Source organism: Colius striatus, chromosome 21 (genome assembly GCF_028858725.1).
Source record: "Colius striatus isolate bColStr4 chromosome 21, bColStr4.1.hap1, whole genome shotgun sequence".
NCBI classification, from domain to species: Eukaryota; Metazoa; Chordata; class Aves; order Coliiformes; family Coliidae; genus Colius; species Colius striatus.
The window spans coordinates 6,689,761-6,716,847 of NC_084779.1; the positions used below are offsets into that span (position 1 = coordinate 6,689,761).

The window sequence follows — 27,087 nt, forward strand, 5'->3', positions numbered from 1 at the left end:
TAATCAAACCAGCACTCTCTGCAACTCACTGCTCGTGTTCCCCAGCAGGATTTTTTTTCTCCTGGAAACTGAGCCTCCTCTCTTAATTATCATTGCCAAAGATATGGAGATTTTATAGGATTCAGCTTTCAGCACAGACAATTGGGCTGAGTGTCAACAGTCGCCTGCACACGTGTACGGGAGCTCCGGCCGTGTGGGGGACAGGAGGGAGGATACAGAGCTGAGTTCATGTCTCCAGGCAAACGTTCTCAGGCAGGTGCCAGACGTTTCATAGGTGCTGTGGCCAAAACTGAAAATGTGCTTGTAAAATGCCTATGAAATTGTCTCTAATTGCTCTTTACTCTGTTCTTTGCCCAGGCCCACGAGGATCTCGGCTGGTGCAGAAGATAAACCGCTGCAATTGCTTGGAAGGTATAAGAAGTTCACTCACCATCCTGTCTCCTTTAGTCAGTCTCTCCCAAGGTCATCTCAGTGTCAATTGCTACCTTATAGATGTTGCTACTAGAAACCGTGCTGTGATTGGCAAATATCCCGTGATCTGCTGCTGTAAGCAAGTAGTTATTCTGAAAGGTTTATGAATGCCAACAGGCAAATCCTGTTTGATATCTGTATGGGTTAAGATTATTTCTTCAGGTTCAGGGAGAGACTTTAAAGACTGATAAGAGAATTCCCCTTTCTTGTAATCACTGAGTATCAGAGGGGCTGTCACTCTGACAAAAGCTCCCAAAGGAATGATACTGCCTTTAAGGAACAGGAATTTCATGAAGTTCATCCTCCTTGCAGCTTCTTCACCCCTGGGGCAGAATGACTCACTTGTCATTTCCCCTCTTCTGTGAAAGTCAGAACTAAACTTGTTCTAAACTGAGTGAGCTATGGCCTGGCCCACTTGTTTTGGGGTGCTTTGAGCGCTGTTGGAAGTGCTCAGCATGGGAAAAGCTGAGCTCACTCAAAATGCCTTGGTTAGTGCCAGCTGGCTGCATTCTCTCAATGGCAATGCAGAGGAAGGTAGAGAATGATGAGTTATGAGTTTGCATCTCTCTTCAGTTAAGGCACCATGTGATAGGTGAGACTGAAGCAGGAGTAGTTCCTAAAAGACACAGAGTGTTCTTGCGCTGTGATCCACTGCCAAGAAGCTCTAGCAAACAGCATCCTTGAGGATTTTATAACAAGTGCCATAGAAGACAAATGGCAAGAAGTCTAGGGACTAAGTTCCACTACCCTGAAAGGAGCAGCGCTCAGTTCTCCTTTGGGTTTTTAGAGCAGGATGCTTTCAGGCTGCAAATGTTCCAAGAATGCATGGAAGACATGTGAACAACTCCTGTTGCTCAAGAGGATGTGGGGTGGGTTTTTTTTAACTGGTGGTTAAAGACAGACAGACCAATAACAAAAGGGTTTGCTTCCAATTTCTGTGGCTGCTGCAGCTATCTGTGAACTTTGCATTTCTCTGATAAACTCTTGGCATTGTAGTTGACTATTAACCAAGTCCTGTGTTATTCAAAGTAGACTTGTAGTGTGGGAAGTTAATAGTAAGCCAGCAACACGTGGCATGCCTTGCACGTAGAGGGAAAGGAACATGCTTTGGTAGAATAACACTGTGTTTTACCTACTGTCAGAAAGAGAAATCTGAGAGGATGAACTTGTTCTCTGGCCAGTGCAAAAGTGCCCTGTGCAAATCGTTCTGTGCAAGTTTGGACAAGGAGCAGTATTTTGGCCTGAGGGCAGATAGGCAGTTTGTGACTGCAGGAGGGTTAATGCAGATGGGTTTTACCAAACACCCTCTCTATTGCCAAGGTGACTCCAATAAAACACCCTGCTTTCCCCTCTCCAGCTGTGCCATCCACAGCTGCCCATGAGCTCCAGGGTGAAGGAGCAGCAGCTCTGTTGCTACAGACTCATCTTATTCATGTCCATGTTCCTGGGGGAAAACTGCTCATTTAGCAGCTTTTGCAATAAGTCTGCCCCTTCTAGTTGGACAGATGAGCCTGTTTCCACTGTAGCTAGGCAACGCTGCTGTTGGGAGTCAGGATCTGGCAAAAGAACCTCTGATCTAGCAGCGACAGACTTGAACAAGGAAAAGAAAGAAGACACGAGGCAGTCACGCAGCGTAAGGGAATGATCAGACAACAACTTTGGCTGATTGAGCCTGTCGTTGATTGGATGCTTTCTGAAAAGTCACAGAGGGGCATTTTCTGTGCAGGGTGTTTCCATCTCCTGCGTTTTCTGTTTTGGCTATAAAAGCCTGGACTTGGCATCTGTGATTCAAACACCAAAATGAAGTTGAAAGACGAGAAGCGGGGCAGCTCTGACGACAATGAAGGTTCAAAGGGGGTAAGTATGCCAGACCCTGTGCTTCCAACTTCAGCCTCACACACACACACACACGCAGAGCCAGCAATTCGAGAGCTGCTGCTACGTATAGAGCTAGAAGTCCAAAATCTTTTGGGCTGCCGTGTCCACAGCTGATCTCATGAGGAGAGCAGAGGTGCCTATGCTCTTAGATCCAGCTTGTGTCCCTCTGCAGCACTGAATCTCCTGATTATTCTCCCTTTGCCTGCAGCTGACCTGCCATCTAACTTCTGCGTTCCTTTCCCTTTCTGTGTGTGTTTCCTTTCCTACTTTCTATCCAATTTTATGCTGCAGACGTTTCTGGGTGAGGGCTGCTTTTCACAGCAGCGTTTTTTGTGGACTCTTGCACCATGCAATGTTTATGTATGCCAGAGATTTTTCTAAAAGTGACTGTGAATAACAGCAGTGGCTCTTTGGAGCTGCTGGGATTTGTTTTGTGAGAGCAAGGCAGCCTGCTTTTCATCAGCAATGCCAGAATGTCAACAGTCTCCTCCTAGAAAATATAGCTGGAAGCCTCAACTTCTTTCTGATCCTTGCTCTGAGACCAGCTTGAGTTTTGATCTCTGGCATTGCCTTAAACTCTGCTGGTCTCTGAAGGAGTGCTGCTAGAGCTTCTGAGGAATATAAGGAGTACCAGCAGCTATTTGGACAAATGTTCCATTAGGGAAATGACATCTCCTTCATCTGGCACCTGAGATGAGTGCTGAGACATAAAAGCTTACAGATATTAAAGCTAATGATGGTGAGAGAAAATCATATGCATCTGAATGAAAAAGCATTACTTGATGGATGTGGCAGCAATGACATGTATATTAGCCAACTAGTTTTAAAACCCCAGCTGAACAGCAGAGTCCACACAGGAGGGCCAGCCTGGGGGCTGAACAGCAGCTAAACTGTGAACATCCACTTGCTTGTAACCCTGAGGACTCTGTACCCACAAACATTGGTTGGTGTTTGATCTTACTCTGGATGGCAATTCCACCCTTCTGTTTAACTGCCAAGTGCTGCTTTTATACCTCACAACCAAGCCCTCGCTGAGCTACTTGGATAAGTTCTAATTGGCTTCGGTGGCAATCGGATTAGATCCACAAACAGCTTGATCCTGACAAGTGAGAGGCAGAACAAGCCAGCAAGTGGAAGCAGAACAAATGAACAGGAAAGGGATTTTGCCACCTGATGCAAAGTCTCTCCTTTTTTGATGCTTTCTCCTGCCAATATCCTGTGTTCTTTCAATAACCAATTTGCGTGTCAGGAGAAGAATAATTGCATACATTTTTTTCTCTGTGGGGTTGCATTTTAAGCATGATAACTTAAAAATTATTCATAAGCCAATACCAGGAAAGAGTAGGATTAATTACTATGAGGACTACTTGCAAATCAAGCAGAACAAAAGGAGTTAGGAAAACAACCCATTGGGCTTTAGTTACAGAGTCACGTGCAGTGAGAAACACAGAAGGCAAGTCTTAGGGTATTTCTTTCTATCAAATGCCATTTATGCCCAAAAGCCAAAGCTGCTTCTAAGGTGCTGTTTGTGTGTTTTCTTTCCCCTTTGCAGAAAATGACACTTTTGCTTGCTCTGGTGACACTGATATCTGCGTTTGGATCTTCTTTCCAGTATGGCTACAACGTGTCTGTGATCAATTCCCCAGCACCGGTAGGTTGGGCTGTGGAGTGGACCATGACCTAGGAGAAGGTTTATAAACAAAGCAAAACAGGAGTGTAACAGTAGATTATGGGTGGGCAGATGCTTGGACTTCTCCTTGCTTTCAGTCACTGGTAATCTGGTGAGAAGTGGTTCCCCAAGACGTGAAAGGGGTGATGTTGAAGCGTGTAACACTACTCTGCAGATTTGCCCTGCAAAGACACAAGGAATGCCTTTCCCCTCTGCAAACCAGGCAGCTCCTGGAAGGCAGGATGACTTCTTGTACCAGTTACCCAGCCCAGGCTTCTCCATCCCTCGTTTGCATTTGTTTTCCAATTCAGCCACTCTGTGCTGGGTTTTTTTTCAGGACATTTGGTTAAAGCTTTATGGCATTTATTGTTGGTTAGCTTTTGCTGTGTGAAAAGTTTCCTCACTGTGCTAAACATACCCTGTGTTTCATTCCAGTACATGCAAGCTTTCTACAACAAAACCTACTTTGACAGGAATGGAGTTCCTATGGACAGTAGCTTCCAGACACTGCTCTGGTCTCTCACTGTGTCCATGTTCCCTCTGGGAGGCTTGTTTGGGTCCCTCATGGTGTGGCCTCTGGTCAACAATTGCGGCCGGTACGTGACAGTGGTGTCTAACGTCATTTGCTGGGCTCAGATAAGACCTGCCTCACCGGTCACTCCAGCTTGCCAAGCCCAGCAGGAGCATGACTTGTGTCATGCACACCTTGACTGTAAAGCAGGTGGGCCAGTGATGACTCACTGGGCTCTGCAACACACGCCATCTCCCACGTGTGGAAGAATTTATATGGTTTCACTATGGTCAAGGCCAGGCTACGTGCTGGGCATGGAGCCAGGTAGAGAGCAAGGATGAAAGTCCTGGGTTGGGATCTGTGATGAGACACAACTGCTGCTGCTTGGGTTTCCTGGGAACCTTCAGCTCTTTCTTGAAGCCTTCATTCCCTGCAAGAAACAAATGGGACAATCACCATTTTTGCTTTGATTAGTCTTCAGGATGGTGGTTCCTTTGAGGTCTGGGGATAGCAGAGGGGATCTATCTGCTCCTGGGGCCTTAAATAAGTTAACTGAATCTGTCTCCTCCTCTGTTACTTTGCAGAAAGGGCACTTTGCTGATAAATAACTCCTTCTCCATTGTTGCTGCAATCCTTATGGGAACCTCAGAGATAGCAAAAACCTTTGAAGTAATCATTGTTTCACGTATTATCATGGGAATATATGCTGGTAAGTGAGAGGCTGGATGGGAAAGGGAGAGCAAGACATATCTTCTTGGTTTTTTATTCTCACAACAGATGGTTGCATGGGTAGCATATTTTACCCATACATCTGCATAACAGTGCTGTACTTGTGGCAGAAGTACCAAAGATGTCTAGTAAACAGTGGCAAGGAGGCTGGAATTTAAGATGCACAGAGGAGATGTGTCTGTGGAGGCAGCTATGCTCTGCAACAAGCATCTCCTGGGCACTGAAGCTCCAACAGCCAGGAAACCTGATGACAATCTGTTTTCCCAGACATCTTAAAGTAGATAGCCTGGTGCTTTTTTCTCTAGTTCTTCAACATAATGAGAAACAGAGTATTCCTCCAGAGGCAAATCATTGGAGACCAGGCCAGATCATATAACCCAGTCCTAGCACTGACTGCTCATCCTGCAGAAGTGTTTAAAAAATAGAGTAAAGGGTACAGAGCTGCATTTGCTGCAAAGTTAGTGGGAAGCCAAGAAGTGGGGTCTGTGTGAGCTGCTGTTATAAGTGGCTCTGTTAGAGTTACTCTAACATGGAACAAACAGAAAGCCAGAATGGCTGGGTACCCCACGCAGTGCTGTGCTGAGTGTGTGTAGAGCCAGGTTGATAAGGGTCCTAACAGCATTTAGGCTGCATTAATTGGCTTGGGGCTAGTGAGACTGGCATGCTTCATGGTTTATTAATGAGCTGAGATATCCTGTGAAGATAAAAATGAGAAAACAAGGAACTGACAGCAAAACAACTTGATCTGTAACAAGCAGCAGTTGCAATTGGTGAGGGAAGGAAGGAAATGGATCTGGTCTTAGCATTGGTTCTTAGAAAAAATACCAAGGGACCTGTGAAGTGTGATCTCTCTCTCTCCAGTTATAAATAACTGACAAAAAAATCTGGACTGGCTGTCCTGACTTGCTCTTTACCACTTACTGGAACAGTGGATGTTGTCCAGGGAGGCAAGATGCTGAGCCAAGCCAGCTGCTTCAGGCTCTAGTAGGATGTAAGCATCCCCCTTCCTTGCAGAGGGGCATCTGGGAGCAGCGTTGGCAGCTGTGCTGGATGCAGGGCCCCACTGCCACAAGAGGTAGGTCTGAGCAGCTGGGAAGCCACTGTTACCTGAATGCAGTAGTCCAGGAGTCACTGCTGGCATGTTTTAATGTGAGCAATTAAAAGGCTGATTAGGGAGTGAACTTAAATCACCAAATCTCCTGAGTTTAGTTTTACAAGGTTTTCTAGCTGCTTTAACCCTCATTTCTGTGCCTTTTGGCTTTCAGATAACAGCTTGTTCACCTTTAACTCCAAGTCCCTGAAGGTTAGGAACTTTAGTAATATGAGTCTCATGTGGTCATTTGACTCCAGGAGTCTGGGTTTTGCATGCCAGGATTTACAGCCTGAGCATAGGAACTGGCAGCTCTCTGAGGTTACTGTTGGGTAACCATGCAATGTTCCTCAAAATAACCCGGGTTCTTCGTGTCCTATTTGAGTAGAAATGCCTACTCCAGCATGCCACATGTAAGAGATCTCAGACCAGCAAAGGTCTCTGCAAAATGTTACTGAGCAATTAAAGGAGTAGGGAGTTTTTAAAAGACAGCAAGAAGCAGCATCCCCCTGCCCTCACATCAGCTTGTTTGGATAGCAGTTTCTTGGTATAGAGGGAGGAGAAATTCCTCCCTTACACTTTGAGCTTGTTTCCAAACCTGAAGTAGCACACAGCTTTTATTTACATGTGTTGTGTTGAAATACTTGGTAGATCCCGCTGGGAGAAAGGTACCAAGAAAGAGGAACAAACCATGAGAGCTCCCAAATCATCTGCCAGCTCTGTAGGCAAGATAGGCTACTGCTAGATTCTCTGGACTCCTAAAATGCTTTGCAACTGAGCAGTTCATAAGCTAGACCCTCAAAGCATCAGAAGGTGGGCAGGTTGCACTGCCAAGTGCATTGTGCACAGGTAGTTGGTTCCCTACTGTGTTTCAATTGAAATAGGTGAAATAATCCAGCCTCCTTCAACTAGCTCCAGCATGGGAATGCCTCTGAAGCTTAGCCACAGACACAATCTCTGGCTTAAATTTAGTATATGTGAGTGTAATATTGACAGCCTTGGCCAAGGGACAGCATTACTTATGAGCAGAGAGGCAGTGGGACAAACTACTCTCTCTGGCTCCTGGAGGAAACTCATTTCCTGGGTCTTTCTGAGGGTATCAAATGCAGTGATGGGTTTGTACCTCTCTACCCACGGAGTGAACCAATGCCACATGGTTTTTGTTGCCACTGACAAGTGAGGAAAGCATACACAGCTTGTTCACTGGCCAGAAGATGACATTGAATCTTCAGCTGGAGCAGAAGGGTCTGTGTGTGAGGTTTCCATGTGTCTTGTGGTCCAGCAGGCATCACTTTGGTCTCACACGGGAGAAAGGCATCTTACTGATGATGGTGAGCGTGCTGATGGCAGGCAGCTGCATCTCTAACATTGTTCTCTAATTACTAGGTCTGGCCTCCAATGTGGTTCCCATGTTCCTTGGAGAAATATCCCCCAGGAATCTGAGAGGTGCTATTGGGGTAGTACCCCAGCTCTTCATCACTGTTGGGATCCTCATAGCTCAGGTCCTCGGTCTCAACAGCATCCTCGGGAATGCTGAAGGTAAAGCCCTGGCTCAGGACTCTTCTGTGGGCTCCACTGGGGCAAGATTCCTCACAGCTCTCATCTTGTTTCTCTTGTTGCAGGCTGGCCTGTGCTGCTGGGTCTCACTGGAATCCCATCACTAATCCAGCTCCTTACATTGCCTTTTTTCCCTGAGAGTCCCAGATATCTGCTGATACAAAAGGGCAACGAAGAGCAAGCCCGAAAAGGTACAAAACCATTTAACGAAAGGGGAGGTGGAATGGGATAGATCTGTCTGTGGGACACAACTGACAGCAATCTACAGTGAAGTGAGCAAGTGAAATTCTTCATTGCCACGTTGCTGGTGGATGGAATTCCCACAGCATTGCTCCTCTCTCTGTGAACCCTTGACTTCCTTCCATGGAAGCACTGCTGCCCGTGTACTGGCTTGATTTGAAGTGTGAGAGCTCACTGTAGACCTGCTCTCTAGGGTCTATAACTCATCTTCCTCTCCTAACTAGCTCTAAAGAGGCTGAGAGGCCATGATAATGTGGATGGTGAGATAGAAGAAATGCGCCAAGAAGACCGGTCAGAAAAGGAAGAAGGACAGTTCACTGTGCTCAGCCTGTGCACCTTCAGAGGCCTGCGATGGCAGCTCATCTCCATCATCGTCATGATGATGGGCCAGCAGCTCTCTGGGATCAATGGGGTGAGTGGGGAAGGCATGTGGGGTGAGTAATAAAGAGATGAGACTTGAGTGTGGGTCGTGGGCTGCTGCGACACAGGAACATGAGGGGCACTGGTCCTGTTCACGTTGTGGTGGGTTGACCCTGACCGGTACCAGATCCAGTACACACATGTACTAGATACAGAGTCCAGCTGTTAAAGACAGTTTGGATGCTTTTAGAGCAAAGTGCTTGTGCCTGGAGCCAAACACCAGAGTCCAGAAATGAAAGATGAAAGAATTCAGTTCCCGGGCTTCTGTGCACCAGCTCCAGGATGTAAAAGCAGCCAAACTGGAGTTCTTATGCTCTGCTTTGGGCCATATCCCAACACAGCTGTGGTTTTGCTGCAGGTTTTCTACTATGCAGACAGAATCTTCCAGTCAGCAGGTGTGGATGACAACAGTGTTCAGTACGTCACCGTGTCCATCGGCGCCGTCAACGTCGTCATGACTTTGCTTGCTGTAAGTCTTTATCAGGGCTCTTTGAGTTTTAGCTTGTCCAGCCTCTCACTGTCTGTCACTGATGAAATTAGGTGATGTTATTGACACATACTGTGAGCTGCTTTGCACAGTGGATGCCCTGCAGTGCCCTTTGGTTGAAACCCAAAGGATTAATCATGATGATTTCTCATATGCCTCAGAAGTTTCCCATCTCTGGTCTGCAGGCTGATGTGCCCTTTCTCACTGTCCAGTGTTACCATGCAGGCTTTCCACATTCCCACTGGACTGGGTACTGAAGAATGACTTACTGCTTCTCCCAGTGTTAGTGACACATCCAGCTGTTTGCAGTTCCTGGGTGGCTTTATGCCCACAGGCTGTCAATAGATGGTGGGAATGGCACTGAATTCCTTACAAGATGAAGACTACCTTGACAATTTTTTGCTGGGATTAGAAATGCTGTTCCCCAGGTGTCTGGTTTCTCACCCTCTTCTGTCTCTTTCAGGTTTTCATTGTGGAATGCCTGGGGAGGAGAATCCTTCTCCTCGCTGGCTTTGGATTGTGCTGTGTCTCCTGTGCAGTGTTAACTGTGGCTCTCAATCTCCAGGTGTGTATGGTTCAGGTGATCTTACTCATGTATTTCTGGACCTTCCAGGGAACAGGCCATTGATATATTTTGAAGTTGCTGCTACACCTTGGGGGGTGGAGGGGACAGTATGAAAGGTCACTGTATTTGGGTTACCACCTAAAGCAAAGCCAGGAAAAGCTATGAGCCTGCTTGTCTAAATGCTACTTCCAATACATCAGGTTCATAGTACTTGTTGCATCCATTTGTTGGAAGCCAAGATCCTACCCAGGCTATGATTTTCATGGCTAGGTGTGGATGTACCTGGCAATGGAGGGTGCCACTCACTTTAAAAAGCCTTTAAAGTGTAGCACAAATAGTGCCTCGAGTGTGCTGGTGATGTTCAGAGAGGAACCACATCTAATCTGTGATTAAATTCTTCACAGAACACTGTCTCCTGGATGTCTTACCTCAGCATAGTGTGTGTCATTGTTTACATCATTGGACATGCCATTGGAGCCAGTAAGTATGGCATAGTGTAGTTCAATCTCTTCCACAAGCTAGGTAAAGCCAAATGTTAAGTTCAGTTTCAAATCAAAAGCTTTGTGGACCTAATTGAAGGAGATGAGATTTCTTCTCTGTGTGGGCATGCACCTTGTTTAGTGTTAGTTGGGCTTATTTATGTTCCAGTGGTTGGCTGGCTGTGTCCATGAGGCAGGGAAGCATCTGGCTTCAAGAGGAAAAGCAAAGGCATGATTGTGCTTGTGTGCCTGAGATTACCCCCAGTGAAATCAGGAGCAAAACTATGCTGAGATCATGAGCCTTGCCAACCGGGCAGAGATGTGGTATGCTTGCATCTGCAGGCAACAAATCACATCAGAAGCAACTTATGTTAAGTGGGTGGCCCTGCAGAACACTTTGCAGAAAGAAGATGTGCAGATAGATGTGTATGTGGGAAAGGCTCTGCCCTGACTCTGCTCCTCAGTGTGGCAGAGTTGCCTGTTGAGCTGGGCCAGCCCTTCCAGCCCCTCGCTGCCCTTCCAGCCCCTCGCTGCCCTTCCAGCCCCTCGCTGCCCTTCCAGCCCCTCATTGCCCTTCCAGCCCCTCGCTGCCCTTCCAGCCCCTCGCTGCCCTTCCAGCCCCTCGCTGCATGCAGCAGTGAGCGTTCAAAAATCCTATCCAGGTTTCACTGGCAGATTGGATTACATTCAACCTTTCTTTTTTCTATTTATGCCATCAGACAGATTCAAGTGCCAGGGGCAGGGAGATTGCTGGGGGGAGAACACCAGGTCAGCTGGACCTTTGGCCTGAGAACACAGCCCGTTCCTGCTTAGCCATGCCGTGGGGCAGCAGTGCAGTTTGTGAGCCTGAGGGCTTGTTCCATGAGTCATTTTCCAACACCTGCATGTGTTAGGCTGTTTTTTTGGGCTTTTTTTAAGAAGCAATGACTTGCTTAGTTGCTGTTCATAAGGTCTCTGGAGAGACAAGTAGTGTTTATCACTTACTTCACAATTTATGCTGGGGCTGGGTTCATGGCCAAGGTGCAGCCATAGGAGAGAGGAGGCTGGTTACTGTGTGTGAGCTGAGGCAAGTCATTTAATTACCCTGTTTGTTTGGGTTTTTAGTTTAATCCTTTATTGGATTTTATTGGGTGTTTCTAAACACTAAACCATTGTCTGCCACAGAAATAAACAATGCACTCTAGGAATTCAGAGTGGGGGGAATTGCTTTCAGGATTTCCAACTATGCAACTTCCTTCCAGGTCCAATTCCCTTTGTGATGATCACGGAGATGTTCCTGCAGTCATCCCGGCCTGCAGCCTTCATGGTGGGGGGGTCTGTGCACTGGGTGTGCAACTTCACCGTGGGGCTTGTGTTCCTCTACATGGAGGTAAGACTCAAGCCTGTGACAGGCCAAAACTTCAGCTTAAAATTGCTCTCTTCACCCCAATTAAAGAGCATTTTCATCCTGAGAGCTGTGATAGCCCAAGGTGCTTCCCATTATACCTATGCAGGATTATTAAGGGCAAGAAACTGATATACATCATCATTTTCTTCATAATATGTGTCTGTTGCACATGCTTTAAAAGAAAACAGTTATTTTTCCAGGTGGATGCATGATCCTGAATTCAGGAGCATGGAAAAGATGGCAAATTCCCTGTCTTGCATTGAGGGGTGGTGGGTGGGTGGGTGTCCAGGGGAGCCAGTTTTACCTTTTCATCTCCAGGTCACCAGTTCAAACTGATCCCCAGCAGTAGTGACCCATAAATTGCTGCAGTTGTTGATTTTTAGCCTGTGCAAAGGGAGCTGGTGAGTTTAGTTTGATGTGTCTAACAGACCCTCACTTTCCTTTTCCACTAAATCCATGGTTGTTCCCAATAAATCCATGGCAGTGGTATGAGAAGACAAAATCTAGAACTGCTTTTTTTTAGCTACTGCAGGGTTCAGAATGTCCAAATCATGTGATGTACATAACTGGAGTATTCCTCTGATCCATGCTCTGTCTTCTTTCCTTACCCTAGGCTGGACTGGGGCCCTACTGCTTCCTCATCTTCGGTGCCATCTGCCTTGTCACTATAGTTTACATCTTCATTGTTGTTCCTGAGACAAAGAACAAAACCTTTATGGAAATCAACAAGATCATGGCCAAGAGGAACAAGGTGGAGATTCAGGAAGACAAAGAAGAGTTTAAGGATTTCCAGAGTGTCCCAGGGGGACAGGCAGAAAAGGAGGAATTGTCCAGCAGTGACCTGTGACCTGTCCCAGTGTTTGGCCTGGCCCAGACATTTTTTGGGATCTCTTCAGCTGGAGAACAAATACATGGACTCATTGTTTGCTACTCATCTTCATTCAGATCTTCTGCAAACTTCCCACAGCAGGAGTTCCCAAATAAGCCATTGTGTCTTGAAACTGTTCTCTTGTGAGTAATTAGCAGGACCATTCTGCTTCATGGCATAGCCACTGCCAAGGCAAATGACCAATTTGTGGTGTTTGTCACCAGGAAAGGGCAATGTCCTCAGCCAACTCAGTTTCTGTGATCAAGTAACCTGTGTCATAAGATGTATGTCCCAGGTGTCTTGACTGAAGCATTTCTGGTGACACGAGCCAGCACTTGGGCTGGATTTGGGTCTGTCATCTCTAAGGGGTGCAGTGTATTCCTCTGAGGAACAGCCATTCGTGTGTTTGAGACACCCACATGGGTGATGCCAGCACCAGCTCTCCAGTGGAGAGTGTCAGTTGCTCCGAGGTACTTTGTTAGATGGGCTGATAATGGTGTTTATCCTGTCAACTTTTGTCCTTCCTTTGTGTGCTTCAAAAGACCACTGAGCTGAAAATGTGTGTCACTGTAATGTCACCCCCACTCTGCTCCCACAAATATCTCCTGATCAAACCTATTCCTCAACTGTTGCTGAAGAGCCCTTCCTCAGCCTGAATCTTGAAGTTAGGATTCATCCATCTGGCTGATGCATATTCACAGCTAATTATACCCATTTGTTCCAGTCTAGTCTTTGAGCTGTTCAGCTCATTTCACTCCCCAGTGTTTACACATCAGTTGCCAAAGAGCAACTGAATCTCTTAATCATTTCATAACCTCCATCTCCCCACTCTGTACCCAGAGCCAGTTGGAGCTCAATCATTCCCCAGAGATACATGGTAAAGAACTCAGTAAAAACCTCCCTGCTGTGTTGCACAAGTCAAACCCGGGTTGATTCCTGTACAGTGGGCTACAGGTTGGAGCATGTGTTTGCAAACACGTTCAAACTCGCCTTTAGCTTCTCACATTGAGTTGCTTCAATGAAGTTTTTGAAATGACTCAGCTGTTGGATACTTGAAACCACTTGAAAAAGTCTTCAAATTGTTTAGCCTTCTGGTCTTTCTGCTGGGTTCTGATGGTGTTCCCTAAGGGCACCATTCCACCCCCAGGCTAAACTGGTTGGAAAAGTTGTGAGGCTGGAGGGTTTGTGCTGACTCTGAAAGTAAAGTGCACAGTGGTAAGAATGGAGTGTTTCTTCAAGTATTTATTAGTTTAAGGAGTTTTAGAGTTAATTGCTGCATAATTTAACTTGGGGAAATTCAGTTTAGTTAATTGTTATGTGGGGCTGCTGCCCTCTGGTTTGAAAAAAGCAAACACCACCAGAAGTGTGGAACAGCCTGGCATGGATCCTGTGATGTCGATGGAGATCATCGCTTATGTCAGGTACTCTGACCTTAGAAAATGAGTTTTATACCTGCCCTCAAAGTTGTGGTGTATGTATGTGAAAAAGAAGCTGTTTCCATGCTCTGTCTCCACATCTATTTAGAGAAGAGAAGGCAATGTCACTGATCAAAGCAGAGTGATTGCAGGGGAGCTGCACTCTGTCCTGCAAGGACTCTTATGTACCCTTTGTGATCCATCTGCAGGGGAAGGGGTGCTGGTTTGATGAGGAGAAATGGGAAGGAAGGACACATGCAGGGAAGATGGTGAGAAACTGAGCCTGGGTAAAGGATGTGGGAGAAATTTTATTGAAGTGTCTCCTTTTGACCAAAAAGAGCAATTTTTTGGCATGTAGGAAGATCTATGTGTGGAGACCTAAACCAGGCTCCTGGGAGGGATGTGATGATGCAAGGTGCTGGACTGTGCCAAGTGCTGCTCTGGTTTTTGCTGCTATCCCACTGATGGAAGCTTTGCTTTTGGAAAAATGACCTGGAACATTAGCAGGTGCATAGTGAGCGTACACAAAGCAAACACAAGCAAAGATCTAAGTTTTGTTTCCTCAGTTTCCATAGCAAGCAGTTTGGATTCTTCTACTGCCTTTAAGAAAGAAAACAAAACCAACTGGGGTCACTGACAGCTGGTGTCAGGCTCCAGAACCACTCCCCCCAACAGAGTCATGGGGGTTTCTCCCCATGCTATGATATCTCCCTTCAGCTGCCCTGCTTTGCACAGGGCGAGTGCCCGAACATCTGCAGCACTGAGAACTTGGCTCCACAGGTTTACTTGAGTCATCCACCCTGCAAAGCCATTGGAGAATGTCCCAAGAAGAATGTCTCTGTCTTTCCCAAGGACAAGTGTCCCTCCAGCCTGGCTCACATACCCCTTCTGGATACTCTTTGCTTTACCAACTGCTCCATTGAGCCATAAATTGGCCATTCCAGACTGGGAGGCCCATGCTATGCAGTAGTGCAGCCAACCTTCTGCCTTGTGGGACAGAGGAAAGCTGGTGAAGTGGCCACCTATCCACAATCCCACATCTGTGCCCACAGTCATAGCTAGCTCGTTATTCCTCTCCTGTGTGGAGTAGGAAAGAACAGTCTGACTGCCAGCATGGTGGGCTTTTGTCCAGAAACATAAGGTGAAGGCTTGGAGAGACATGTCATGGAGGGGATGAACGTTCACAAAACTCTCAATGTTTTCCACAGGAAAGTAGAAAGCTGGAAAAGTGCTGGATTTAATACCTGAAATAATCAAAAAGCCTGCAGTTACATTTCCTGCTGTGCCTATAAATAAGCCCAAATCCTGAAGAATACACCCACAAGAACTGGCAGGGCTGTGGCAGCCCTAACTCCCTTGAGCCACAGTTACTGGTATGTGTTGTACCAACAGAGAAAAGGCTTGAAATGATGGAAAGTTTAGCTCCTCACTTAACTGTTTGGGAAAATCACTTTCCCTTTCCCTCCCTTCCTGTTTTCTCATCTTCTGTTAAATAGCAATGATTATGTATTTTAGGAGAACTGTGAGCTTCAATCCCTCAGTGTTTATAAAGATGTGCTTACATGTTGCAGGATAAAGCTGTAGTTGCTGTGAGAGGAGCTAGATTAGGACTGGCCTTAATGATGCTGTAGCTGAATTTCCATCAGCAGGCCTAGATATGGGAGAAAATTCTAGCTGCACATATCAGTACCAGACCTGTTAAGGATTTAGGCCATCAGGGAGAGCAGGGAATGGGCTCTTCATCCTTGCAAGATAAGCTTGAGGAGATGTGTATTTCTTACCCATGGGGCTCAGTCCAGTCAGCAGCTCTGTCTTCATGTCTTGGAGCTGCATCTGGATTTGTTCCAGCCTGAGGTTGATTTCCTCTGGATGGCATTGTTCTAGAGCAATCAGACAGCTGAATTTACAGGAGGTTGGGACATGCACATGGGGAGACTTCCTGCTTTCTAATGGATAGAATGTTTGGAGAAGAGACTGATTGAAAATGCAGCATCTAACCTCCTGACTAAGCAATGGTCAGTGTGCCCCATCCATACAGATGCACACACTTAAACCTGCAGCCACCATTGCACCATCAGGAGCAAGATGTGTTGCCAGGGAGCAGAGGCACATGGACCACCTCCCCCTGCTCTGTAGGACACTGCTACTCCTGGGAAAGACCATCTCCAGCATGCCTAGCTGAAGTCATTTGCCCTTAAACTCCTTCCACATATGTTTCTTGTCCCTTTACCTGGGGTGAGCCTGGCTCTGAAGGAGGCCTCCACCACCCTCCCGTTGAGGGGCTGAGCGTGCCGGTAGTCGTTGCGCAGCGTCCTGTTCTCCCAGTCCAGCAAGGTGTTCTCCAGGAGGCTGATCTGGGAGCAAGGCAGGCTTAGCACAGAGGGCAAGGACAACAATTTTGCTTACAAGTGCAATGCAGATCCTGCAGCTCAGGATTAGACCTAGCAATTTGCTATAGAGGAACCTGCAGGGTCTCTTGCTGCGTGTTAGCAAGGGGAAGAGAATGTGAGGCCTCTTGTCAGCTCATCAGTGACCAAGGTGTTTTGCTTGATGGTACACATGGATGGAGATTTGGCTGCTATTCCATAGGGTGCTGCTTTCTCACAAGTGCTCACTAGCCTTCCTCCTGTCCAAAAGTCTCTCTCTTTTCCAAATGAGAACACACTGTGGCCCTCTGCTACTGTAGTCTCCACTTCATCTTGTTCTTCTCCCAGGAGATGCTTTCTGATGCTTTACTTTCATTAAGGAAGACGAACCACTCTGCAAGACTCAACAACAGGCTTATTTCACTTGTGTTACTTTTTTTCCTTGCTAAAGCCTTTGTGCTCACAAGGCAGACAGAAGAGAAGGGGATCCTGCTATGTAATGGTATTCAGCTGCTGGCACAGGTGAGGTTACTGCCCAGGGCAACCGTGCACACAACAAGGTCCTCTGCATTGCCTCTGCTGTAGTCTGGACAAACCCTGTCCTGTCACTCACCAGAACTCACAGCAGGCCACTCCTGAAATGGTCCAATGTGGCTGCACAATGTATGTGTAGGCAAGAGAAAAACAAAGAAACACTTTTCTATAAATGTGCTGATTATTGTGTCATCATTTGCATGTTGTGAATAGCTCTTTCATGGGTTTGGTGGTTGTTTTTTGGGAGGGTGAGGTGTTGGACTCTCTTGGAGTAGTTTTTGCCTTGTTGATTCTGGCTGGTCTCTTGCTTTTAATAGTGTTTCAGTATGGTTGAGCTTCAGTGAGAAGAGAGCTTTGTTATTGCTCACCAGAGCTCAGGTGAAGTGCTGCCACACTGAAACCGACCCTCACTCTCATGTAGCATCATGGTGTCATTGCAGCCACCTGTAAGTCCAGCTGCTTAGGAGGCTGTTTGGTGAGCAACTATCTCTTACCTGTGTGTGTGACAGGACAATGGGAGAATGAAAGATGGTCCAGATAACACTCTCAGAGCAAGGTGGGGTGGTCAGTGAGCCCTGGTACCTGTAGAAGTGCGAGAGGTTTTCAGGCAGCATGGCTTGGACATCCAGAGAAATGAGCTTTGTTGATTGACCTCAAAAGGAAACAGAGAAGTAATATCAGAGCACTGTTATGTTAGACCTTTGGCAGAAGTGGATGAAAATGGAGGGGAATGAATGGTCCTTTCAGTGGATCTGCAGTGTGTCATTGAGATACCTGAGGTCCTGGAGGTGGTGGTGCAGCAGAGCACCTGCTGGCTGGGTGTACAGACTGCTGGGCCATAGGATGTTCTTTGGTGGTGCTGCAGTGTGTTGTGTAGATATACCAGGAGTATGTTTATTGCTACCTTGAGCATCTCCCACTCTGCTATGTGGGATGCTGCCTGACATGAGTGGGCAGGGATGGTGGGAAGTTGTGCAGGGCTAAGGATGCTTGGCCAGGTAGTTGCAAGAAAAGCATCAGCAAAATGTCTGTCCTCAGAGGCAGCACAGGCTTTGGGGATATCAAGGATAGAGAAAGGCATTCCCATATCTTACCTGCAAACCTGATTTTTGCCAGTTTGGAAATGAATTCACTGTAGTAGGTATTCTCCAAGTGCCCATCCTAAACACAGCATAGAAACTTGAACAAAAGGTTAATGACCTGCCTGTCCTGCTATACTACTACTCAGCTTGGGGGACTAATTGATGAACTGGGAGACAAAGAGAACAAATACTATCGCAGATCCCTTGATAAGCTGGACAATCCCAGGCAGGGTAGGGTGTGTACACATAGATCTCAGCAGAGTAGTGAACTCTAGGGATCTTTTTTTACTGCTTCTAAATCCACACAAAATCAAGTGTTGTAAGTCCGAGCAAAGCCTTGAGGTACAGCAGGGAAAACCCAGCTGCCACACCTGATAATCCATCTGTGCTTCTTAGGGGCAACTTTTTCTGAGGCTCCCAAGTCCTGTTGGCTGGTATTGTGTGAGCCCCAGATGACAGAAGCAAAGGACAGTCCTGCTACAGCAGTTTCCTCAGACTGCTGTCAGACATCTCTTAGGATAGATGTGCAAATCCAGTACAGGCTGCTTTTCTGGACCTGCTCAGGCTGCCATAAACAGTGCTCAGACTGGTCTTGCTCAGTAACCTGGACAGCAAACCTACCACATACAGGAAGGCAAGCACAGCCAAGCCATTTGGTTTGTCTTTGGCTTCTTCAAAGCTTGAGTAGTCAGCTGAGTTGTAATGGACAATGTGTAGCTGTCAGAAGGAAAACAGGGTCATTTAGGAAGGAAGTGATAAATGGCTTTCTCAGTGCTTCAAAGGACCAAATACAGAGTCACCATCCCACCTCCTGCTGCTTGTGCCTCACAGCACAGCCAAATAGACCTTTACTTTAATAGGTCTGTGATAAATGCGAAGGAACTACTCCATCTTTGAAGAGTATTAGTGCTATTGCAGCAGCTTCTCTTAGTCTTCTGTGCCAGCATGCTCAGCCCTCACGTTGCACCAACCCCCTGTACTTGTGAGAGCCTCATTTCTCCCACTTGCCTCTGCATTGCTTCCTGCAGCCTTTGTGGGCAGTAGCTTCCCATTTCCTAATTGCTGGACCTGCACACTCCCTCCCTCCAGCCCACTCCATTTACCTCTGCAAAGTATCTCATCCCATCTATGGTGTGTTCAGAGCCGCTGGTCTCCAGGTCCAGCCCACCCCAGTGCAGGTGCATCTGTACAGCTGTGTAGAGTCCTGGGAGCCCCTGGGAGATGTGCATGCTGGGTGGCAAATCAATCTGAACTGAAAAACAGGATTGGAGACAGCACTGGCTGCAGCCATGCCCATTCTTGTAGGTATGGTGCTTGCTGCTTTGTGACAATAACACCCTGTAACATAGGCTGTCACAGTCCCATTCAGGGAACTCACTCCAGGAAAACCTCAGAAGCTTGAAGTGAGGTGTGCTTACAATCCTTCCTGACCTCAGGCTTGTGCACCACAAAGACCACAGCAGGCACAAAGAGGACTGGGCACTAGCTGTGTCTGCAGCCTTCTTTTCCATCTGTGCAGCTCTGGTTTTTCCCCTCAGGCAGTAATGAGTGCTTTAATGCTCATCTCATAGTACATCACAGCTTGCAAGGCTCTGCACAGGTTTGTTAACTACCTGATTTCCAAGGAAGAAAATGGGGACAGAAGTCAACCTAGGGACTGGCCTCAGCTAACATGGCATCATCATCTCCAGTATTGTGGGCTCTGCATCTTCTAGGAACAAGTATACTAGGTCAGAGCCCTCTATTTGTGAAAAGGACATGTTAATACTGAAGGCTTTTTAGAGATAAATCTCTTTGCTTCTCCTTGCCAAGGAGTATTCACAAAGAGACAGTGAAACATTTGTCTTCCTGCTACTGTACTGCCACTAATCATATATTATCTAAGATTGAAAATGGAGAGTTGCCTCATCCCTAATGAAAGGTCAAAGCATGCTACAAAAAATAGCAACTATCCTTGCAAAAGGTAGCATACTATGTGATTCATCACTTGTAGTTTGGGTTTCTGAGAAGTTTCTATTGTTTTTGAACTGCTTCTAGACAGAGAAGTTGAAAACATGTTTCCTTGTTATATCCCAAAGAGTCTTGAGAGGGGAAAAGCCCCATCTTGCTTTTTACATAAGATCCCTGCTGACTGCCTTCCATAATTGGGGTTGTTTTCCTCAGGTTCCTCACTATGCTCCCTGCTTTCTGCAAAATACAGTCAGGGAATTATGTTCTGAGTTGATGGGAAGCTTAAGTCTCCTGTAAGGTATTTTATGCAAACACCTTGCTGATAGGTAACATCCCAGTTTGCTCCAACATTTCACCCCTGTAAAGTGTGTGGAGAGTCTGAGTGCTCAGAGCTGGCAATGCCTTACTCCTGCTTAGTTCTAGTTTTGCCAGGCAGTGGAAAATCACCTGGGATTGTGCAGTGTGAATCCAAGTGTTGCAATGCCTTTCTCTAGCGTTTCTGCTCTGCAATTTGGACTCTTGTGTGTTACTGCCTTGCAGATTACAGCACAGAGGCAGCCTATCTTCCCCATCTCTGGTCTCTGAGGCTGCTGATTTAATGAAGGTCACGCTTAAGGTCCCAGTTCTGAGAGAAATCTGCTGCTGAAGGAAGTCACACACATCCTGCATGGATGACATTTTGATCTTCCATGTAGGATGTGCCCTCATCACCTGCTAGGGAAACAATCCTGTTTAGTAAAAAGAGTCTAAATGCTAACTACAAAATGCTTCATTAACCAAAGGTTCTCTGTGTGTGTCTGCACACAGACACTCCCCGTGGCTGGAAATAGGCTTTAGTAGGTGAGATTTAGGCTGGTAATTGTACAACTACAGACAAAATGTAGCTGGTTTCTTAGGTGACACAGTTGGTCTTGAGCTCCTGGGAGCCTGTAAGGAGAGTCCTGCTGATAAATCTATCTCCTGTCCCTTTCAGAGCTGCTGAATGTTTTGTGATGTGGCCCAGTGGAGTATTTTCCTTGAGAGATAGTGCTATCCTGTCCCCCCACACAGAAGCCAGTGGGAAAACCTTGCCTGACTCGCCAGGAGCTGTGAATAAGGACTGCCATTTATCTTTATGCTTTACTAGAATTCCCTGCTTCAGAAAATCATTGTTTTGATGTTAACAGAATAGGAAAGTACATGTGTGCAGTCACATCTGAAAGCTCAACCGGCAGGAATTAATTGGTAGGCAGTCAGGGTGACATGAGAGCTTCCAACTGCATGTGGAGCTTGTGTGGGCGACAAACAGGGCTGGTGGTTTTTCAGCAACACAGTCACAACAGTTTCCCTCTGAAAGCAATGTGTCTGTCATCACTTCATTTCATCCCTCTCACACCGTATTTCTCTCTTACAGAGAGGAATAAAGGACTGTCATGTGGGATTAAAGAGCAAATGGTTCTGTTCCAAACTTGCCCAAAAATATTCCTTCCCTCCCCACTGCAGCTGTTAGAAAATCCTCATCTGTAGTCCAAAAGCATTATCCCAACAGTACCAGCTGATGAATTATTTAGACAGTGAATTACAGACTGCAGCAGGGGAATCCAGGACCTCCTAAATTATAAGCCTTGCCCTGTGTAGCCGAAGGCAAAGATTTAACCCGTGCTGTGTTTCAGCCTCCTTTTCTGAGACCTCAGATACCAATCCTCTGACTGGAAGGGAGGGATTCTCTGTGTTGTACTTTCTGTGACCTATATCTAATGAAACCTTAGATGCAAACTTGCTACTGCAGTGTGATTCTCCATTCCTGCCATTCTTTTATTACTGCACAGAGGTAAAAGATGCATTTTCTGCATGCGGAGGGGAGTCAGTATGCCCCAAGTACCCCCCACTACTCCAGTCCTGCAGTCTTGTATGCTAAAAGAGTATCCATCTATAATGCTCTAGTTGCCCTTTATCCCTCTTTAATGTCTAACAGAGAAAGTATCTTGCAGAACCACAACTGCCTTTTGTTCCTCTGGCTTACATATGTGTTTCTGGAGAGCTTTCCTGTGTGTTTGGGGAAAACACCAAAACTACTGGAGCAGAATGAAGTGAAACAGCAAAGCAAAGTAAGGTGAGTTCCAAAAAAAAGGGGGTATTGTCTGTAAATAGCATTTAAATCATCTAAAAGGAACAATCTGTTCCTGCACTGTAACAAGCCTGACAGCCTCCCAGGACATTTGCTCAGCCAGGGAAGAAAAAATTGCCTACCACTATGCCAAAGGTCTCTCATTCCACTGCATTTCAACCTCCTGGCGCTAGCTGGCCACAGAAGGTTTGTGATCACATTCTAGCTATGGCAGAGTGCTGAACATATAGGTGTTTGTTCCCACATCCTGTATATGCTGGGAAAACACATACCTGAACTCATAAGGTCTACTTAGTACCCTAAACACCATGTAATAAGTGCATGCTGCTGCTCAGGTGCATGGGAGTCCCCTGGGTGCTGCTGTGCAGTGATCCAAGCACATACCAAGCTGTGCTTGGAGGCAAAATGGGGCTAGAGAGAACAGGCAGCACTTGCTTCCTTGTGCCTTAAAGCTTCCCTTTCTGACAGAAGGATGGCTGACAGCTAGAGCTGCTGCAGGACCAAAGAAACTCCTTGAGCTCTGTGTCCTGGTTTTGTTTCAGGCTGCTCCTTTGTCAGCAAAGACTTCTTGACCATCTCCTTTTCTCAGGTAGGTGATGGGAAGGATCCCCCCAGTCTTACCAGAGTGACCATTGTTGGTCATTGTGAAATTCCCCTGCAAAGGCCCATCATAACCACTCAGTTCCAGCTGCAGCAACTGGGGGTTGTACCTCACTTTTTTCCTTTGGATGTCAATGGGAGATTGCTGCTTGCCTGCACAGTCTGCATAGTGCTTTCCCCAGTGCTCTTCATCCAGCTCTCCTTCTGTGTGGATGAGAAGCAAACCAGGGCATTAGGACACAGTGAGAACATCTGTTAGGAGCCAGAACACTCTCCTCATTTGCCAGCAGGACTTGTCAACCTGGTTATTATAACACCAGGAGCTGCAGCAATAAAAGGTTGCCCTGCCTTCCCTTTAGTGAAAATACACATTATCTGTCTGCAGGACAACTGTGCTGCAAAATAAGAAAGCTGCATTGCAGTAACAGCTTACTGATCCCTGGAGACTGAACCTCCCCAGAAACATGAGCAGCGTTTGTGGAGAAATGGGGATTTAAATGGGTTTCAACCACGAAGCTGTGGAATAAGGTTCTCAACCAATGTGAGAGGGACAGGGCAATAGAGGGGAAAGCTCTGCTTAGGATCAGGAACTGGCAGTAAATTTGCTATTTTGAACTAAGGAGAGGGCTAACATAAGAATAGGAGTGAAATGGTTTAAATAAATGGAACCTTTTGTACGTTTGCTGGGGTGGCTTTGACATCCTGGGTCTGTTTGTATTAAGAAAACCCACGCCATAGTGCTATGTTTCTTCCTGACACTCCCTTTTTATACACAACAAAGAAGGAGAAAGCAATTCCTTGCTTTTGTGAGACACATCCTGGTGTGGAATAGGACCTACACGTCTCAATTTCAGGATTCAGTTGCTTGCTCTGAGCTCTTGGTGCAGCCTCAGCCCCCAAGCCTGATAGCCCCTAAAGGTCATGCTAAATGTCAGTACCAACTCTTATTCCTGCTCAGTGTCACTAGCTCAGACACAGACCTTGCACATGGGGCTAAGAATAAAAGGCCCTGGCTTCACCTGCACGTGCTTACCATCTGTGAGTATTTAATACTGAAATCCTCCAGTGGTCACTTATGGAGGAAGCAAATGTGTAGGAGAGGTGGCATACTGGATGTTACCCTTTTCCCAGTGGCTCTAAGCCTCTTGGCCCTAATTTGAATCTTTCCTGCAGAGGTCTGAGTGCTGCTGAAACTCTTAACAGATGCTTGAACCCTTCAAGGCTGTTTGCCCTCTCCATAGTGCTATATTTAGGACTTTAAGGATAAGTACAAATTTAGATGCCATTTCTGTAATGGCTGTGACTGGAAATCAGTAAGGAAACCTTATCTTCTTCACCCCACAACTGCAATATATTGATCAATATAAGAGACACGTTTGTCTGAGACAAGCAAGTAGAGCTCAGGAAGAACCATCAGTGTGATTGCTGAACTTGCTGACTTCAAATCCTGCAGAGACAGTTTGAAAGGAGAGGTGCTTGTTGTAAAAAAGGACATAAATCAAAGCTACTTCATCACCTTCCTGATTTTCAAATCATTAGAATTACAGCCACAGCTGAGGATTTGCTATTTGCTAATTATTCTCTTTTTGTTCCTTGGAAGAGATGTCAGTTTGCAGATTGTTTCCTCCCATTGATTAGACATGGAGAGGCTTAGGAGATGCAGACAGCCTGGCTAAAAGAAAATCCAGAGAGAACTTCTGCAAACAGCTTTATGTCCTAATTACAACATTGTATCTATGCAATAATATCCTTAGGTTATCTTGATTCCCAGTCCTCTGAAGATCACTGATCACAACACGAGGACGATTGTTTACTGGAAGAGCTCTGCAAACAACCCCTAAAAAAAACCCCCAGAAAAACAGATAACATTTCACCAAAATATATAATCACATAAACAAGCACCTCTCAGTGCTCTGTGCAATAGGACAATACAATAATAAGCAGGCTCTAGTTAAAGCTTTTCCTTCCAGGATCATCCAAAGGACAGCTTTTATTCTAACACCTTGTAAAGATTTCCTCCATTGTTTGAACCTCAATGGTCTGCCAACTGTGACAATGTGTCCTAACCACACAAAGGAGTAAAAAAGGGATGACATTGAAGAGAGTCACTTTCAGGACACACAGGCATCAATAAACCAGAATAAATTAGCTGCTCTGTGAAGATCTTTCACTAATGGAAAGCCAGTTGTGCTGAGGTTGCTTCTGCAGCACAAAAAGAATGGGAGTGTCTTTAGCAAGCAATAGTAATCCCAGAACAGCCTCGGTTTTCATTACCTTTGTATGTCCAGTGCACTAGGTGAGAGCAGCTCAGCTGCAGCAGGAGCAGGCGGGACAAGGCAGCTCTGATCCACATGTCTATTCCTGTACCTGCAGACAGAACCAAGGTGGGGAGTGCATATCCTTTAAACTCTTCAAGCATAAATACCAGCTCACTTCAGGTCTGGCTCTTCCAGCACCCATCTTGCCCTTCTCTTCACCCATCCAAAACACTAACACCAAACAATGCCACTGTGATGTTTTATTTAGACAGCCAGTGTTGAATATTTTATTTGGACAGTCAGACACTAAAGGCACTTTATTGATCTCTCAACAAAGCTGCAAATGGAACAGGTTTCCCTACACTAGCTAAAGCTGACAGTCTCACAGTCACTGTCTGACTCCAGCTGCTACACACTCTCTGCACACTTTTCCAGGCTGTTCATTTCTAATGAGCAGTCAGGGAAGCTTCAATGAAAGTATCCTTAGAACCAAGCAAAGACACCCATCACCAGTCTCAGAACACTATTCTGTGGTGGCCAACTTGTTACAGAATGGAAGGAGCCAAGGCAGAAGGCATTTAAGTGATTGGTTTTCAAAACTGTTGAGCATTTACAATCTCATTAGGAGTCAGAATACAGACACTTAGCTCTTTTGAAAATCAGACTTCTGAGGCCAGATTTAAAAGTGCTCCACACCCACAAGCCTGGTACCTCAGAGCATTTTGCTTTCAACACCTTCCCCAGTCACTGAAAATCTAGTTTTGAATGTGAGAGATTTGCAACCTTTGGAAAATTCAGAGCTCTGAAAAACTGTTCACTGTTGAAAGATAAAAGCAAGATACAAGGCATGGAAACCCTGCCTTAAAAATCATCCAGGAAGTCAAATAAAAACTAGAGGTGTCATGTCTAGATGCTCTTCTGCATTACAGTACCTGCTCTGTGCATCTTCAGGCCCTTAATAATGTGTCCCAACCAAATAAGGTCTAGTAAAAAAGTCATTTGGAAAACAAAGCAACAGACCACAGATCTTCTGCTGCCTCTTTGTATCCTGCTACTAGGCAAATGTCATTCCCTTTGCAAAGCCTTCTCCTCCCAACAAGAACAACATGCTGCCGACAGCCCTTTCTGCCCAGCAGTGCCTCCCAACCCACAAACCCATGGTTTGGTAACAAAAGGGGAACAGAAATCTCCCCAGTAATGGAATTTTCACCTGGTACTGAGCAGAGCTACAGTTGCCATCCAATGCAGAACAGCTTTGCTGCTGATTTTAGGTGACAGGCAGTAATATTAAGCACTCCCATCAGTGACATCTCAGTGCTGCTGTTTGCAACGTCCTTGCGACTTGCAATAAGATTTGCAATTGTTTGTTCAGCAGTCAGGTATGTAACAGCAGCAATTCAACACCAGGAGCCATAGGTGAGTTACAGGTTTCATGTGAACTTGGGTTTCTGGGATCAGACTGAGCTGAAGAACAGAAGCAGGGGGTTTTATTCAAGCTCTTACTCTTTGCAAGGGAATTGTTAACATTAAAAGGCCTTTCCTGGTTTGCTGCTTTGTGCAGTGCATATATAATATTTGAGAAGTGCTGTAATATTGAGTTAATTAACCAAATGTGTCCTTCCCTTTCTCCCCTGAAGAAGTCATTTATTCTGACAGTTGCACTGAACTGTGTAAGGACTAAACTCATCAAACACGCCCTGCAATGCACTTCATAATCTTTGTGTATCCAGTTGAGTAAATAGGCTTTGAAATCAGCTGAGGGAGAAATTTTGGAGGTTTATACCTGTTTACACTCCAGGATTCCACACAGAAGCACCCAGAACAGGAGGTCACCTCTGCACCAAAGCATCCCTCCCGTCACCTTGGCCGTGTGCAAAGCCAAGAGTGTTTAAATGGATGTCATTTAGGGACAAGCTGCTTCTCTTGCCTGTGCTTTATCGATCAGCTGGCCCAGCCTGCACAAAGGGTTTGAAACAAAAGCTGGTGCCAGGAAACTGGAGACATCAGTGAATTAATTTTTAATGGAGCTTTTGCAACACGCTAAAATGGTGACATTTCCCTTGACAGCAGCAGGAGCTCAGCACGTGCCGAAAACACACCTCTGTTAGCTTCCCCCAAACCAGTGGCTACTCTGGAAGACACAGCAATCTGGGGAGAGGATTTACTAAGGGCACCAGGTATGAGTTTGTTTTGGAGTTAGCACAGAACAGTAACTTTAATTAATCTCTCTAAATATGTTTGACTATTAAGCTTCTAACTACAAGTTGAATAATGGGGAAGGAATCCTCCTGCATAAAGGGCTGCCCTTGTCAATGATGGCTTACTGGTTCTTGGAGCCATAACTTGTTTTAGTGTATATGGTATTAAACCTGGCCTTTGTCAATCTGTTTAGATAACTCAATATTACAGAAGTATAGATACAGT

The 27,087-nt window shown here is 46.0% G+C and overlaps 2 protein-coding genes across 2 annotated transcripts; one reads left to right on the forward strand and one right to left on the reverse strand.

Annotated features, from left to right (window-relative positions):
* The first annotated feature begins 356 nt into the window (after positions 1-356).
* Positions 357-13,565, forward strand: LOC104557672 (solute carrier family 2, facilitated glucose transporter member 5). The gene is made up of 13 exons (XM_010201983.2): positions 357-411; positions 2,198-2,328; positions 3,902-4,000; positions 4,454-4,614; positions 5,114-5,238; positions 7,735-7,887; positions 7,971-8,096; positions 8,370-8,557; positions 8,924-9,034; positions 9,516-9,617; positions 10,022-10,097; positions 11,338-11,465; positions 12,097-13,565. Exons 2-13 carry the CDS (start codon positions 2,272-2,274, stop codon positions 12,328-12,330), a joined length of 1,560 nt encoding a protein of 519 aa, XP_010200285.2. The 5' UTR covers positions 357-411; positions 2,198-2,271; the 3' UTR covers positions 12,331-13,565.
* Positions 13,566-14,396: 831 nt separating this feature from the next.
* CA6 (carbonic anhydrase 6) lies at positions 14,397-24,710 on the reverse strand. The gene is made up of 9 exons (XM_010201985.2): positions 24,680-24,710; positions 22,427-22,609; positions 18,852-19,000; positions 18,370-18,465; positions 17,761-17,827; positions 17,161-17,318; positions 15,997-16,120; positions 15,557-15,646; positions 14,397-15,028 (listed from the first exon to the last, which is right to left on the reverse strand). The coding sequence occupies exons 2-9, from the start codon at positions 22,446-22,448 to the stop codon at positions 14,397-14,399; spliced, it is 1,338 nt and encodes a 445-aa protein (XP_010200287.2). The 5' UTR covers positions 22,449-22,609; positions 24,680-24,710.
* Positions 24,711-27,087: the final 2,377 nt, after the last annotated feature.

Excerpts from the sequence above, each read along its gene's own strand:
- CA6 (XM_010201985.2), bottom strand. The coding sequence starts at position 22,448 with ATGACCAACAATGGTCACTCTG. Across the intron at positions 17,319-17,760 it reads GGCAAAAATCAGGTTTGCAG|GTCAATCAACAAAGCTCATT; the intron begins GTAAGATATGGG and ends TTTCCTTTTGAG. Across the intron at positions 15,029-15,556 it reads AGAGCTGCTGACTGGACTGA|GCTTTTTGATTATTTCAGGT; the intron begins GCCCCATGGGTA and ends ATGTAACTGCAG.
- LOC104557672 (XM_010201983.2), top strand. The coding sequence starts at position 2,272 with ATGAAGTTGAAAGACGAGAAGCGGGGCAGCTCTGACGACAATGAAGGT. Across the intron at positions 9,035-9,515 it reads TCGTCATGACTTTGCTTGCT|GTTTTCATTGTGGAATGCCT; the intron begins GTAAGTCTTTAT and ends TGTCTCTTTCAG. Across the intron at positions 9,618-10,021 it reads CTGTGGCTCTCAATCTCCAG|AACACTGTCTCCTGGATGTC; the intron begins GTGTGTATGGTT and ends AATTCTTCACAG.